The sequence below is a fragment of the Myxocyprinus asiaticus genome, chromosome 47 (assembly GCF_019703515.2).
Source record: "Myxocyprinus asiaticus isolate MX2 ecotype Aquarium Trade chromosome 47, UBuf_Myxa_2, whole genome shotgun sequence".
Taxonomy (NCBI): Eukaryota; Metazoa; Chordata; class Actinopteri; order Cypriniformes; family Catostomidae; genus Myxocyprinus; species Myxocyprinus asiaticus.
Genome location: NC_059390.1, coordinates 17106781 through 17122003, shown reverse-complemented (window position 1 = coordinate 17122003; position 15223 = coordinate 17106781). Strand labels below are relative to the sequence as shown.

Here is a 15223-nt window from a genome sequence, read left to right as displayed (position 1 = left end):
CCCGGCCAAACTGAGTGATCGGGGGAGAAGGGCCTTAGTCAGGGAGGTGACCAAGAACCCGATGGTCATTCTGACAGAGCTCCAGCATTTCTCTGTGGAGAGAGGAGAACCTTCCAGAAAAACAACCATCTCTGCAGCACTCCACCAATCAGGCCTGTATGGCAGAGTGGTCAGACGGAAGCCACTCCTCAGTAAAAGGCACATGACATCCCGCCTGGAGTTTGCCAAAAGGCACCTGAAGGACTCTCAGACCATGAGAAACAAAGACTGAACTCTTTGGCCTGAATGGCAAGCATCATGTCTGGAGGAAACCAGGCACTGCTCATCACCTGGCCAATACCATCCCTACAGTGAAGCATGGTGGTGGCAGCATCATGCTGTGGGGATGTTTTTCAGCGGCAGGAACTGGGAGGTTAGTCGGTATCGAGGGAAAGATGAATGCAGCAATGTACAGAGACATCCTTGATGAAAACCTGCTCCAGAGCGCTCTGGACCTCAGACTGGGGAAAAGGTTCATCTTCCAACAGGACAACGACCCTAAGCACACAGCCAAGATAACAAAGGAGTGACTCTGGGACAACTCTGTGAATGTCCTTGAGTGGCCCAGCCAGAGTCCAGACTTGAACCCGACTGAACATCTCTGGAGAGATCTGAAAATGGCTGTGCACCGATGCTCCCCATCCAACCTGATGGCGCTTGAGAGGTCCTGCAAAGAAGAATGGGAGAAACTGCCCAAAAATAGGTGTGCCAAGCTTGTAGCATCATACTCAAAAATACTTGAGGCTGTAATTGGTGCCAAAGGTGCTTCAACAAAGTATTGAGCAAAGGCTGTGAATACTTATGTACGTGGTTTCTTTTTTTTTTTTTGGTTTTTTTTTTTTTTTTTTTTTCGTTTTTTATTTTTAATAAATTTGCAAAGATTTCAAACACTCTTCTTAATGTTGTCATTATGGGGTATTGTTTGTAGAATTGAGGAAAATAATGAATTTAATCCATTTTGGAATAAGGCTGTAACATAACAAAATGTGGAAAAAGTGAAGCGCTGTGAATACTTTCCGGATGCACTGTAATATTGTTCAAAGTTTCTTATTGGCTTACAATGTAAAAAAAAAAACTTAAACATTTGGACACTCTGTTATACAGAATCTCAACTCTAAGCACACAAAAGTAACAATTGTTGGGAAATAACTAATCTTGTATTAGAGTTAATAGGATGGACAATTCAAATGAATAGACATGACTTTTCGGTTTTCCTAGGTCGATCCAGACATCGACATAGATCTGAGCAAGCATCCAGAGAGAAAAGAAATGAAATTCAAAGAGATGTACCTCACCAAACTGCTCTCCACCAAGGTATAATCTGATAATAAAAGGTTCTGTCTGTCTATCTGTCTGTTCATCCATCCATCATCTGTCTGTCTGTCATTACATCCATCCACTGACCCCACCCATCCGTCCTTCCATCCGTCATCTGTCTGTCTGACCGTCCGTCCATTTTTCCTTCCATCCTTCCGTCCATCGTTATCTATACTACACTCTTTCAGTAACATTCATTGATATTTGGAAATTTTCTGTATTATGAGATATTTGATCTTCATATGTCCACCAGGTGGCAGTCCATTCTTTTGTGGAGAATCTTTTCAAGAATATCTGGGGATTGCCCAACAACAGAGGCCCACTGGCTGTCAAGTACTTTTTTGACTTCCTGGATGCACAAGCAGAGAGAAAAAAAATCTCTGATCCAGATGTCATTCACATCTGGAAGACAAACAGGTGCTGAATACCACTGCATCTCACACTCAATAGATTAATTTTTAGTCATCAAATGTTGCACAATAAAACAATTTGCACCTTTAAATGTACATACACAAACTAAAATACTGATTTCAAATTCAAATATTTGTCTGTGGTCCTCCCTACTAGCCTACCACTTCGTTTCTGGGTGAACATCCTGAAGAACCCCGACTTTGTGTTCAGTGACATGGAAAAGACGCCTCACCTAGATGGCTGTCTGTCTGTCATTGCTCAAGCCTTCATGGACTCTTTCTCGCTTGCAGAGCAACACCTGGACAAGGTAACCATAACTTCTAATTTAACGTTAGAAATTTGGGGTTTGTTCACCATAAATAAAAATCCAGTCATAATTTACATACTGGTATGTCGCCCTAAACCAGTATGACTTTCTTTCTTCCATGGAACACAAAAGGAGACAGAATGTCAGCCTCAGCCTCCATTCACTTGTATTGTATGTTAAAAAAAAATATGCAATGAAAGTGAATGGTGACTGAAACTGAACATTCTACCTAACATCTCCTTTTGTGTTTGACAGAAGTAAGAATGTCAGATGGGTTTGAAATCTTTTTCTCACTCTCTTACAGCATTCGCCAACAAATAAGCTACTCTATGCCAAAGACATTCCAAAGTACAAACTGGAAGTGAAGATGTACTATAAGATAATGAAGGATACGCCATCTATTAGTAACCAAGAGTTCAAGATGTTTCTTCAGGAAGAGTCAAAGGTGCAATTTATGCCACAACCTATACACAGTATATTAATGAAACATCTTGAGGGATTGAATGTGATGCATATAGATGGAGATCTTTCAATATCATCTTTCATCTTTCATTAGAAACATGAAAATGAGTTTAATGAATCCGCTGCCCTGCGCGAACTCTACAAATACATGGCCCGCTATTTCAGTGAGGTAAGAATAATTTGAGACGCCAACCTGAATTTATCACCCAGAAGACCTACACTCATGCCTTTAACCATCAAAGTTGAATATGGCATATACATTTTGTTTGCAATCATAATATCACTATGAAGCAATATATTTTAAAGCTACTGAGGTTATATGCTTTTGTATCATTTTCAGGCACATTAAAGCCACAATAATTCTATTAATGAAACGTATTTTGCCATTCTAAAGAAATGTGACTGACAGGAAACCTCTCTCCCACATCCTTTTTTCAGTTCAGGATGATTCAAAACCTGTTTTTTTTTTTTTTTTTTTCTTCCCAATTTGGAATGCCCAATTCCCAATGAGCTCTAAGTCCTCGTAGTGACGTAGTGACTCGTCTCAATCCGGGTGGTGGAGGATGAATCTCAGTTGCCTCCGCGGCTGAGACTATCAATCCACACATCTTATGTGGCTTGTTGAGCGTGTAACCACGGAGACATAGCGAGTGTGGAGGCTTCATGCTATTCTCTGCGGCATCCAAGCACAACTCACCATGCACCCCGCCGAGAGTGAACCACATTATAGCGACCACGAGGAGGTTACCCCACGTGACTCTACCCTCTCTAGCAACCGGGCCAATTTTGTTGCTTAGGAGACCTGGCTGGAGTCACTCAACACGCCCTGGATTCGAACTCGCGACTCCAGGGGTGGTAGTCAGCGTCTTTACTTGCTGAGCTACCCAGGCCCTCTCAAAAGCTGTTTTTGAAATCAGAACTGATGGCATTTTGTGGTTAATTATTGAGACCCACAGCACCAAAGTACATGAGAGTGGCAGAAAGAATTATACATGTATAACTGCATTTCAGTAGGTGTGTGTCAGTGTCATAGCCTCTTGGCTCTTCCCCTCTGATGAAACTCTTGTCTCTACAGATTTCTCAGAAGTTGGAGCAGACAGATGCCCCCACCAGTTTGAAAGAGGAAATGCAAAAAGTGAAGGAGCTTTTTGACAACATGAAGCGAAGTGCTTGGAGCTGAAATTGTGCCTTTTGAATTTTGAAGATTCTCATTGCATTTTCTTTTTTTTTTTTTTCCTTCAATGCAAGCTGGTCACGGAACTGGCAGTCTCTCCCTCATAGAAACTGTCATCATCATAAAGCATTTCAGCCATATAATCAAGAAAACTGATTCACTGATGTTTGATGGACACTGTGTAGGAACCAAGATTATGGTATGTTGATGAGTCTCAGCGTTTGAGAGAGGCTTGCCAATTAGTTTGAATATTTGACCAACACAGCTATTTATACACTATATCGCTAACCCATGACTTGTAATGCAATGCAAAATATGATGATTGAATAGTTTACTACAAGTTGACCTCGCTCTACTGTAAATTTCAGTTAGTAAATCATTTATTTTAGGTACAGAATCTGCCTCTAATGGATATACCTGCCAAGTCAATCAATTTACATTTCCTTTTCTGTAAAACATTTAAAAAAAAAAATTGACTAAACAATTACTTTGTTCTTTTATAGCAAATGTGTTGGTTAGCACTATACTAACAAAATGTGCGTGGAAGAGATATTTCCAAATTGTGAGTTGAACTCCATGCAGCTGCGTTACTTTGTCGCCATATTTTGGTCAAATTAGTGATGACGTGAAGGCGGTACAAAGCAATTTAACAGCTTATTTTAAAAGAAATTAAATGAATGAATAAATATATAAATAAATAAAAGTGGCAGATATTATAACATTATACTGGATAACGTCACTGTGGTGTTTTTGTTTAGTATAGATCAATGTTTTGACAGGTGCTCCACCATTAAATGCATGGGAAAAAAAAATAAAAAATTGTAATATAATAACTTTATCCATTTTATTATTTATAACAACTTTATAAAGAGAAAATCCAACAAAACAGATTTGTTTTGGTGTCTCAAAAGAGGCGCGAAGAGGCTCAGAAAGCCAAATCAAAGTGTCCGAATCCTCTATGAAGCCTCATTCAAATCTGGACAATATGTACACATAATTAATAAATCTGAGAAACTTTTTGTCCATTCTCAAAAAGCCACTTTATTGAAAGTACACTTTGAAGAGTTAAAGGTACATAGTGGTGTGGATGCTGCCTAATTCAAATGCAATAGTGTTCAGTTATAAATGCCATCGTAGAAATTCACTATTCACAGTCAGGCATGATTAATGAAATACATGAGTAAAGTATCCAATAGCAGGGCGGTCAATGAGATTAAAGGAGTAGTAATCAGCTGGTCCTAATCATTTGATCCTAACATGGCTTCCCCCTTGAGGGGACCCTCTCCATGTTGAGTAAAACAGTTTTAATAAGGGTACTGGTATTACTGGAGTCTTTATCTAATCTGAGTGCTCATGATTTTATAAATGTGTTTTAAAATTACTTTTCATTTATTTAGGAATAAAACTTTTTTTTTTAATGAGGAAAATTACTGAGTGCACCTTTAAATGAGAACGTTTTTATTTAGACCCACCACACCTGACCAATTAGAGACAAGGTCCGGGTAGCTAAGCCCCGCCCACACTTATAATAATAATTGTTATTATTATTATTATTTGCAGAACATTAAATATTTAGACATATAAACAACAAAATGACTTACAAGTGGATAAAGAAACAGAGAAAATGCCTCAAATATGGTATGGGTGTGATTTGCTTTCATATTGCAATTTTGTTTTACATTGGCGGATGTTTATTTACCATAGATAATTAACAGGGAAATTATATTTATAGTATTTTAATTGTATTTACATTTAAAAGAAATAAAAATCCGTTGAATGTGTGACGTAACATTCAAAGCGGATTCCTATTGGTCCAACGCAGTTAGGCTAGCCTCGTCGTCGTGGAGAACTCCTGCGCATCCTCGCTAGTCCACCGACGCGTCACTGCGCATTCAACATGGACCCAACGATGAACCGGTAGAGTCTGACGCCTCATACGAGTCATGTTTATATTCGCCAATTACGAGCCTTCATCTTTCGGAAGAAAACGCTCCGGTTACCCGGGGTAAATCTACAATGTACCGCGTTCTAAATCAGAGCACCGTCCTTGGATAAGTGCTTAATGAGATTACGGTCATGGCTGGATTGATCAAGAAACAGATCCTGAAACATCTCTCCAGGTCAGTGCCGATCCTCTTTACATACATGTCAATACATGCTTAAATACATTGTCGGTTTGTTGATTACTGAGCTGAGACGTGCTAATGTGGCTGTGCTGTATGACACATGCTGACGATGGGTCATAATTTAGGCTGGTTGACAGTTTGCCAGTAAAATGCTGTTGCACTGGGTTGATATCAAAACATGCTTCGGGTGTCATTCATGTCTCCAGCCAAACAAGTCTGTCTGCTCTGATAGTTTAATGTTGAAAGTTGGTTTTGTGTTAAAGGGTCTGTGTGACTTGCTGCCTGGCTTGAAATCGTATTCTAAACGACCTATGGGACCATGAATGCTACTTTCAACCATTTTTAAAGGTTCACTCAGAATTTTTTTTTCTGATTAATAAGTTTTACTCCAAAAGAAATGATTAGTAATTTTGAAATCTGTGTGTAAAAACATGACCACATGAGCTAAAGACTCCAGTAATATCAGTACCTTTATTCTACATGGAGAGGGTCCCCTCATGGGGACTGCCATGTTTGAGTCACATGACCAGTAGAATACTACACGCTTAATCTCAGTAACAGCCCTGTTATTATTGGACACTTTCACTGATGGATTAAATGAATCATGACTGAATTTCTACAATGGCATCAGAAATGGAAAACGTTTGTGTTTTAATGAAGCTGCATCCAGGCGCTTAAAGGCCCCGGTATTCTTAGTATTTGCATGTTCCGGATCGGCTCGCGCCTGGTCGACTGCGTTGCTTTTATGAGTATACTTTTCTGAGTGAATACGTATGCGTTTGTCGCATCCCCACTACATCTTCTTTGTGATGCTCTTTTAGTAGGGTCAGTGGCCGGCGCATGCGCCGACGATGAGCACAGACGATGGCTGCATCTGCGAGTCAAGAAAATCTGGCCGGAGTGTGGTCAGGCCGCACAGACTGGATAATAACTAAATTTACGTCACACTTACTGTGCTCATAGCGATCCGCAACGTGGTCGCGCAAACTATACTTAAGCCTAAAATGTCACTTTAAGTCCAAGATGACAAAAATCACTGAGTGCACCTCTAAAATGAAAGGTCACCCTAAAATCATCATTCTGTCGTCATTTACTCACCTTCATGATTTTCCAATACCCGTATGTCTTTCTTTCTTCCATGGAACACAAAAGGAGGTTGTTCAATCTCAGTCACCATTCACTTTCATTGTATGGAAGAAAGATGCAATGAAAGTGAATGGGGACTGAGGCTGTTATTGTGCCCATTATCTCTTTTTGTGTTCCCCTGAAAAAAGAAAGTGAGTCATCTGGGTTTAGAACAACATGAGAATGAGTAAATTACAGAAATTTCTTGTTTGCATAAACTATCTATTTTAAGGGTTTGCTCGGTGGATTCACTGGTGAAGCATTGGCTATGTTTCCATCCAAGTTGCAAATGTAATTTATGCGAAAAACCATAATATTGCAAAAACAATGTGCGGATAAAGGCGCGATTTCCATCCAATGTGTTCAAAAGAACAAAATCGTAACATCCAGGGAAATTGTAGCCACTGTGACTCTTTTATTAATAAAATACTCTCCATTTAGAACACGCAGACAAAACACTGTTAAAAAAACACAAAAAACACTGTGCTCGTCACACAGTTCTGGGAGCAATTATGTGTATAATCGACAGTTATGTGTGTGCATTCCTCCATCCTTATGACTTTACTCTGCAGATCTATGAGATATTTTTCAAAAGTTTCAATGAACCTGCACTTCGGCACAGTTCAAGTTTCGATGTATTTTTCTCTGTAAACTCTATACAGGCTTTGGATTTTCTAGACACTGTTATTTCAGTAAGACCAAAGCAACATTTTAGATCCGATGATTGGTCCGCTGGTTAATTCAGTTAGTTCAGAACGAGTTATTCAGTCACAACTTTTTTGATGTGCATCTTGTATTCCTAGTAAATTCAATAGGAGTTTATTTGGTAAACGTGTTTCCATCATAGTTTATGCACGTTTCTTCTTATCGGATACAAAAAAATTGTCCACCTCAACCGAGTGTATACGTTTTAGATTTTTTTTGTATCTTGGTGTTCCCATCCAGGAATATATATATATATATATATATATATATATATATATATATATATATATATATATATATATATATATATATTTAATGTATTGTTATTATTATTATTATTATTATTTTTAATGCGATATCCCAAAATGTGCATACAAATATGTGGATGGAAACCCAGCTTTTGACAGCTTGACCCAATTTCTAACCTTATGTAGCACCTGCTTAGCAGAGGGCATCACCTGGTGGTGGTCAGCTGAACATCAAACCTAGTTACACAATTGGATCAACCTGGTTTGCAGTTATTCAATGGCACCCTATTGCAGTTGTTAAACAGCCATCAAAGCAACTCTGTTTGTATATACCTGGTCAGATCTGTTCAGTTTGTTGTGGAAACTTGGTTTAAGTCTGTAGGGATTGTTAGATGAGGGTTGGGTTAAACACAAACAATGTTTTGCCATTGCGAGCGAGCGCACATTTTACGATTGTGAGCCATTGTTGTGGTAATAGTTGAGTCCAACCTACCTGCATTATTTATTCCCTCAGTGGAGCAAGTCCAGATGAAATACTACACCTGCTCATTCAAAATGACACTAAGGGCATTTGGTGAGATGGTGATGTTTGGTCCCATATCATTCCTCATTCTTGTACATTTGTTAAACAATAGCTCAGTTGCACGTTGTTGACCATTCAGCTTGATAGGTTAAAGAATGATGGCACGGAATGGCGGTTGGGGAAAAGCATTGATGTCCTTCGTCTGGCATTAGGGCTGTAACTTACCGCTGTATCCTTCAAAATGGAGTTGTTTAGGGCTTGTGCAGGTTCGGCTGCACCCTCTCTATTTATTTATTTTTAATTTTTTTTCTGGGAATGGTGACATTCAAGGCCTCTGAAAAATGGATAGCACACTCTCTGGACCTTGACTTATTGTTTATGGCAGTGTGTTGAATTCATTTTATGGTGTGGGACTTCGCCCCGACTTTGACTTGCACAGTAACAAGCTTTCAGACTTAATATCCTCAGTTATGGTTATAGCTAACATTTGCTGTTCCTGAGTAAAATCCAGAAGATGTCTCTAAACGGAAGGCCCTGAAGAGGCCAGATTGGAGCTATAGGCAGTTTTTAGATGAATGAAACATGTCTGGCCTATATTTCCAGCTTTTAGGGCACCTATTTTGGAAGATGAGGCACAAAGTGTCCTTTCTCTCTCACTCAGTGTGTGCTTGTGGTCATTCAGTGTAAAATCAGCGTAAGAACTGATATGGTGGTCAGGGCGGCTAAATTTGCTCCTTTCTTTCTTGATTCATACACACAGCACAAATGTTGACCTGGACTAAAAAAAGGTTTTCCTCAGATGATGTAATTCCCAAGACCAGAGTTGATCTGCATAAAGGAAACTACTTCTCAGATCCCTGGTTTAATTTTCTGACATGAAAGCACACCTTCAGATATGTCCCTTTTCATTTTTTTTCCCCCATTGATCAGCAACTCACTCTTTAGTTTTTTTTTTTTTAGCAGTTTTCAGTAGAAATGCTGATAACTGTTTCTTCCTCTTACTCAAACTCAAACAGAACCAGGATGCTCCATATATTGAGGCAAAGCTTTGACAATACTGTAGCATAAATGAAAGTGAAACCAAAAGCACCTCATTGCATTTCCTCTGCCTTATTGTTTAGCCTTAAGTTTGGAAATTTCACCTGCAAACACACACACTAATTTTAAACATTATATTGCAAAATGATTTTAAACCTAGAATCACAAAATATAACAAATTCTTCAATCACTTCACTCCTGCTATTATTGTCTTTCACCTTGTGTTGCACATTTCCAGCATATCAGCTAACATCATGAAATAAAAGTTGTACCTTTTAGTTAATATATATTAGCAGTAAAAAAGTAACTTTTAGCAGATTTAGCGAAAGTGTTCTTCTGAGAAAACGAACTAAAACTGAATAAAATGGATTAAAACGGACTAAAAGTTTTGATGACTCATCTTGCACTTCACAGATTCTTGTCCAATCCAGTGCTCTCTAAATTGAGTATTTTTACATGAGGATCAAATGACAAATTTGCGGCAAATATAACACTTTTTGTTTGAAGCTCCAAAACTGAGCCCTCAATGGACAGAGTTAAGGAGTCAGCCTTACAAAGCTAGTGAGGAGACCCATATAAGCATAACTTCTGTCTTAGTACTGTTAAGACAAAGAAAATTGAGCCATCCAAGTTTTTTTCTCAGAAATACAGTTTGGAAAAAAAGGCATTTGCCAAATTTTCTGTGTGTCATCTGCTTAGAAATGTAAATTAAATTCCAGAGATCTTAAAAGCTGATCAAGTGGAAAAATATAATTACTAAAAAGTAAAGGGCCCAAAATTGAACCTGTAGGACACCAGAGTGGACTGAACCAATCTCAGACCTGTAACCACCTAGAGAGACAAACTGCCTATGATCAGAGAGATAGGACCTGAACCAGTTTAATGCAGTACCAGAGACACCAAAGACAGATTCAAGATGGGTGAGTAAAACAGTGTGATCAACAGTGTCGAAAGCAGCACTGAGATCAAGAAGGATGAGAATAGAACAAGAGCCTGAGTCTGAAGCCATTAACAAGTCATTAGTGACCTTGACTAGTCGTTTCTGTACTATGAAATTCACGAAAACCAGACTGAAATGGCTCAAAGAGATCATTGACATTGAGGTGATTGTGTAATTGAGAGGATACTCTAATATTATAGACTTTGACTTAGTTGCTCAGCAATATTCTCTTCCATCTCCGCCATGACCATACTCCGCCATGTCCACCGAGAAAACTCACCGTTAAAGCGGACGGTTCAAACTAATCTTGCTATAGTGCCCCATGCCGCAACACTGAAAATGCAACGCGTATTTGTGTTGGGTAATGAATTGCACTCTGACACATTTCAAAATGCAATATCACATTTCCGAATGCGAAATCGAGTTTCTGTAGCAAGATGTGTCCACGTTCATGTACTTGCGTATAGTACGTTTCGGCGTTTTACTTCACCAAAAACTGAGATTTTTTTAAAAAAAGCTCTCCATAACCGCATACTTTGTAAAACGATGACGTTAGGAACCTGAAAACTGAAGTTTCAAACTGTATTAGTGTGAATGTGACCTTATAGCTACCACCAGCAAGTAGTAAATGTTTCAAATTGTTCACTTTTGTGATAGAAACTAATGCATATTTAAAAAAGGCACAAGCCTATATGCTGCCCTTCTATATGCTCCACCCACTTCCAGTTTCAATAGGAAAAACGTCAACACAGGAAAGAAAACTGTACTTATCAAACAATTTTATGGGTTTGTTAAAATGGCTGCTTATGAAATTTTTTTTTCATTGATTCAGACCTTTGGTAGATGGATTATGGTGTTTTAGCTTCTAAAGGCCAAAGTATACTTTGGTTGTCTGCGTTTCTGATTGCTCCACACAGTATACATGACGCAAATTTCGTCATTTGCACAATCTGTGTGGACTGTTAGCATTACGCCCAGATTTTCCCAACACACGGACGGACAGTCCTCGTTTGTGCACATCGTCGGCGCATGGGCCTGCCATTGACTGTACTTCGTATTGGCTTGCGGTCAAGAGTTTACTTTCAAAGGCAAGGTGGTCGACAGGGTGTGGCCTGATGAGGTACGCAGAAAAATGAAGTATACCTGGGCCTTAAGTGTTAGAAGTTGCCAGAGAGAGCTTTAGTATGCATTGTTGTTTCACTAAAGGCCAAAGTATACTTCGGGTGTGTGCGCGTGTATATGTGACGCAGACTGCGTCATCAGCACAGCTGTATGGCTTGACCGTGTCCCTCTTAGATTTTCTTGGCTCACGCACATGGTCCTTGGTTGTGCGCATCATCTCCTCATGCTCTGGCCATTGACTGTACTAAAAGAGTGTCACAAAGCAGTTGTAGTGTGCATGCGTTGAACACGTTCCTATTTGTTCACGGTCAGAAAAGGATACTCACAAAGGCAACGTGGTCGACCTGGCGTGAGGTGATTTGGGACTTGCAAAAACGAAGTATATCTGGGCCTTAAGCATGGTATTTCAACTCCTGTCCTGTGAGTTAATTTAAATGTTTCATTGGACACATGCCCAGCAGGTCTATGATTGAATGGCAATGAACAAGGATATTTCTATCTTTAGCTTGAGTTGTACAAACTCTGTCAGGAGGAAACCCCTCACTGATGTAACCTGCCGTTCTTTTAATGCTGTTGTGCTGTTCATCTTTGCTGCAGTTGATGCTATCACCATGCCAACCTTCCTCAGCTGTTCTGTCTCTCTGGTGTTGTTTTTTAAATGACTCCCGTCAGACACTTATTGTTCCAGTCCAGAATTCAAGTGGCGGTGAACACTCCTTCATTGATTGGGACTTGCCTAAAACCTTGTACTGAGATGGAGTGAATGCTTGGGAGATTTTAGGATGGCCGAATGCTCTCAGGATTGCCGTAATAATTTGACTTCAGAGACTCCACAGATGTGTGTTATCCCGAAGCATTGAGTAGATGCCAGGCTGTGTTTGTTTATGAGCGTATCTTTGTGGCATTTGCACATGGCCTGAGTGAATAATTGCTGCATTTGTGCTATTCAGAGCTCTCCTTTCTGTGTCCTTGGTGCAAATAAAGCATTAGAATAGGAAATCACTATAACTGGGGTGTAATCCCATTCAAGAGACGCCCACTTCTTGATATCCATCATCAACAAGAACCTAGTTCAAGAACTATCAGTTTTAAAATTGTTTATTAAAATGGGCTTATTTGCCAACAATCCCCAACAATCAGTGCAAAACATTTTTTTAAAAGTGTGCAGATTGTGCGTTGGTTTTCTCATTCCTCTATGACCCTGCTTCCACCTGGTATTAAGATGTGTCTCGGGTGATCTGATCACATGTGGTCAGGTGAGACACATCGCTGTTTACACCTGGTCATTTAAATGCGACTACTGTGACCACTCGTGTTCGGATTTGGAGGGGAGGGTCTCTGTTTCATGACAACATACATCAATCACAATGTCAGTGTATTACTGCATGATAATAAACAGCAACAAATTCAGAAAAGACAAAGAAAGTGCAAAAATGTTTTTCACGCTATCTCTCCCTGATGCAGCTGAATTTTAATGCAAGCACAAAATCAACATTTTGAGCAGAATTGTCAGTTATTTTTATGGACTAGTTGTATTAACCTGAGCTGCAGATGTCCGTGCTTCTCATAAGTCCCTGCATGTTGATTTCAGACACATTGAAGAAGATCCGTGAAGTTCTCATGCTTGTGTTTGTATCCGCTTTTTACATTTTTCTGATCGGACAGTTATTTCCTTTTAAACTGCTCCTAACTGGCAAAGTTTAAACTCTTGTTTTAGCGCAGCAGGTTGATTGACAGCTCAGGGGTGGTGCTTCTCTGCTGCCGAGATGCATACAGGACGGATTAGCATTTACACATCAAATGTGATACGTATGTGGTTTTTGTGATACAATCACCAAAACGTTTTAGACCCCATTTAGACCTGTATTTAGCGCTGACCACATGTGATCCGATCACCAAAAACACATCTTAAAACCAGGTGGAAGCGGGGTCTATATGAGTCCAGTCCAGTCTATGGAGCTGTAGTTCTTATTGTGATTGATTGGTATGAATGAGTGAATGCGAGCCTGAAAGTGTGGTCTTGTGCTGTTTAGATCCGGCACCTCCCTCATGTCAGTTCATCAGTGCTGGTATCTCTGCAGATGGAGACAGAAGGTGTTTACAGTTATAACACTGTCTCTTTTTATGAGACTTATATCTTTTAATATCCTCCTTCTCACAATTGGGTCCCTTTTCTGTAATTTCCCCCTCACTTTTCATTGATCCCTTTATTTCTTCTGTTTTACGTTCTACTAGTGCCCGTCCGATATATCTGTCTTTCACCGATATATCGATATCGCCGTATATGTTTACCGATATGCGCAGATATGAAACGTTTTTTTTCTGAACATGTAATGCAGAAAACAATGCTTTAGAATTGGTGTCATTACGTAGTTTGTCCAGCAGAGTGCGCTCCGACTCCATTGTTTACAGAGCTGACTCTGAGCTGACGGTGTCTCTGCAGACAGGGCGGAGTTAAGCGGTGCGGAGTTGAGCGGTGTCTTCTCAGTAAGCTGCTAACTAGTTTGTGAACTACATACTGGAAAGTTAATAAACAATGACCCCATCATTTTCCCTTTTCAATATAACTAATATAACGTTAACCCTGTCCCTGACAACCATGTCACTCATGTCTGTTTGCTGTTAGCCAGCTATAGTTTGTCAGTGCAGTCAGTTATGTAGCAGATTGAAAGGTAAACATCAGAGCATCTTTTTGCAGCTCAGTAGACAACAGTGCGATGGTGGATTGTGTCTGTTGAGTGTTGATTTCACGCTACGTTGTTACCTGCTGGTCCATCTTTTACTCTCCGTGATAACGAGCTTATAGCTAACTAGCTAACCACGTAGCTACTTTCATTGCTTGTCGGCTGAGTGGAAGAGAATGTGTAAACATGTATTCACCAAACTGTTTTGTTCAGAATTCACAGTTTGGTACCCCCTTCAACCGAACAATTCCAGTCGTTGCATTTATAAATTGTAATATTTAAAAGTCTGGTTTTCCACCGTTGAAAGTTTCCCCTGAACTTGTATAGCAGAATACGGCGTAACACCACTGCCGCTGTTTTTCTATTGTCTCGGCAGGTGTAAATGCTTCTTGTTTTACAATCTGCCAATAATTGACTGGCAGTATTAATATAGTCAGCATTTGACTGATACTGAACAGTACTGATGTTTATTTAGCTTTTTTTTTTTAATTTATTATTTATTTAAATGGTCAGCAACTGACTGATACTAAACACACAGTACTGATGTTTTTTAAGCTATTTATTGTATTTTTATTTATTCTTTATTTTCTCAGTGTTCATTTCTAAAATTTGTTGACAATGTATTATAATAATAATGTAAAATATTCTTTGATAAAAATATTTAAGAAAGCAGCCTTCTGAGTACCTTTGCATAGTCATATCGGTGAAAAATCCACATAGAAAAGGTCTGTTTTCATTCCAGCTCAAAAATTAACTATATCGGCCACCATATCTGTAATCAGTGAATTTTCCCCCTCTAAAATCGGTCTCAAAAATCCCATATCGGTCGGACTCTACTGCCTACCACTCTTATTTTCTGGCCTTGTAGTTTACATTTCAGACACTGTTTCAGGAATGCAGCAAAGGATTGTCACCTGACCAGCCCAACTTCCCATTGGCTTTGCTCTTCAAAAACTCCTGTTAAAGGTGCACTCTGTATTTTTTCCCTTGTTAAAAAGTTTC

The 15223-nt window shown here is 39.4% G+C and overlaps 2 protein-coding genes across 5 annotated transcripts in view; both read left to right on the top strand.

The window, feature by feature from the left end:
• The window catches only part of LOC127436877 (plexin-C1-like), a 35437-nt gene extending 30894 nt beyond the window's left edge, over positions 1–4543 (top strand). For 2 of the 3 annotated variants that reach the window (XM_051691343.1, XM_051691344.1), the window contains exons 26-31: positions 1258–1353; positions 1610–1773; positions 1924–2074; positions 2379–2519; positions 2631–2705; positions 3612–4543. In XM_051691343.1, coding sequence (XP_051547303.1) covers positions 1258–1353; positions 1610–1773; positions 1924–2074; positions 2379–2519; positions 2631–2705; positions 3612–3716 — 732 coding nt within the window. In that variant the 3' untranslated portion in view covers positions 3717–4543. Of the gene's footprint in view, positions 1–1257; positions 1354–1609; positions 1774–1923; positions 2075–2378; positions 2520–2630; positions 2706–3611 lie in introns of those variants that run through there. The other variant, XR_007896470.1, reaches the window with a different exon arrangement.
• Positions 4544–5278: 735 nt separating this feature from the next.
• The window catches only part of LOC127436878 (UHRF1-binding protein 1-like), a 55935-nt gene continuing 45990 nt past the window's right edge, over positions 5279–15223 (top strand). Inside the window, exon 1 of one of the 2 annotated variants that reach the window (XM_051691346.1) lies at positions 5279–5830. In XM_051691346.1, the coding sequence (XP_051547306.1) occupies positions 5787–5830 (44 nt within the window). In that variant the 5' untranslated portion in view covers positions 5279–5786. The remainder of the gene's footprint in view (positions 5831–15223) is intronic. The other variant, XM_051691347.1, reaches the window with a different exon arrangement.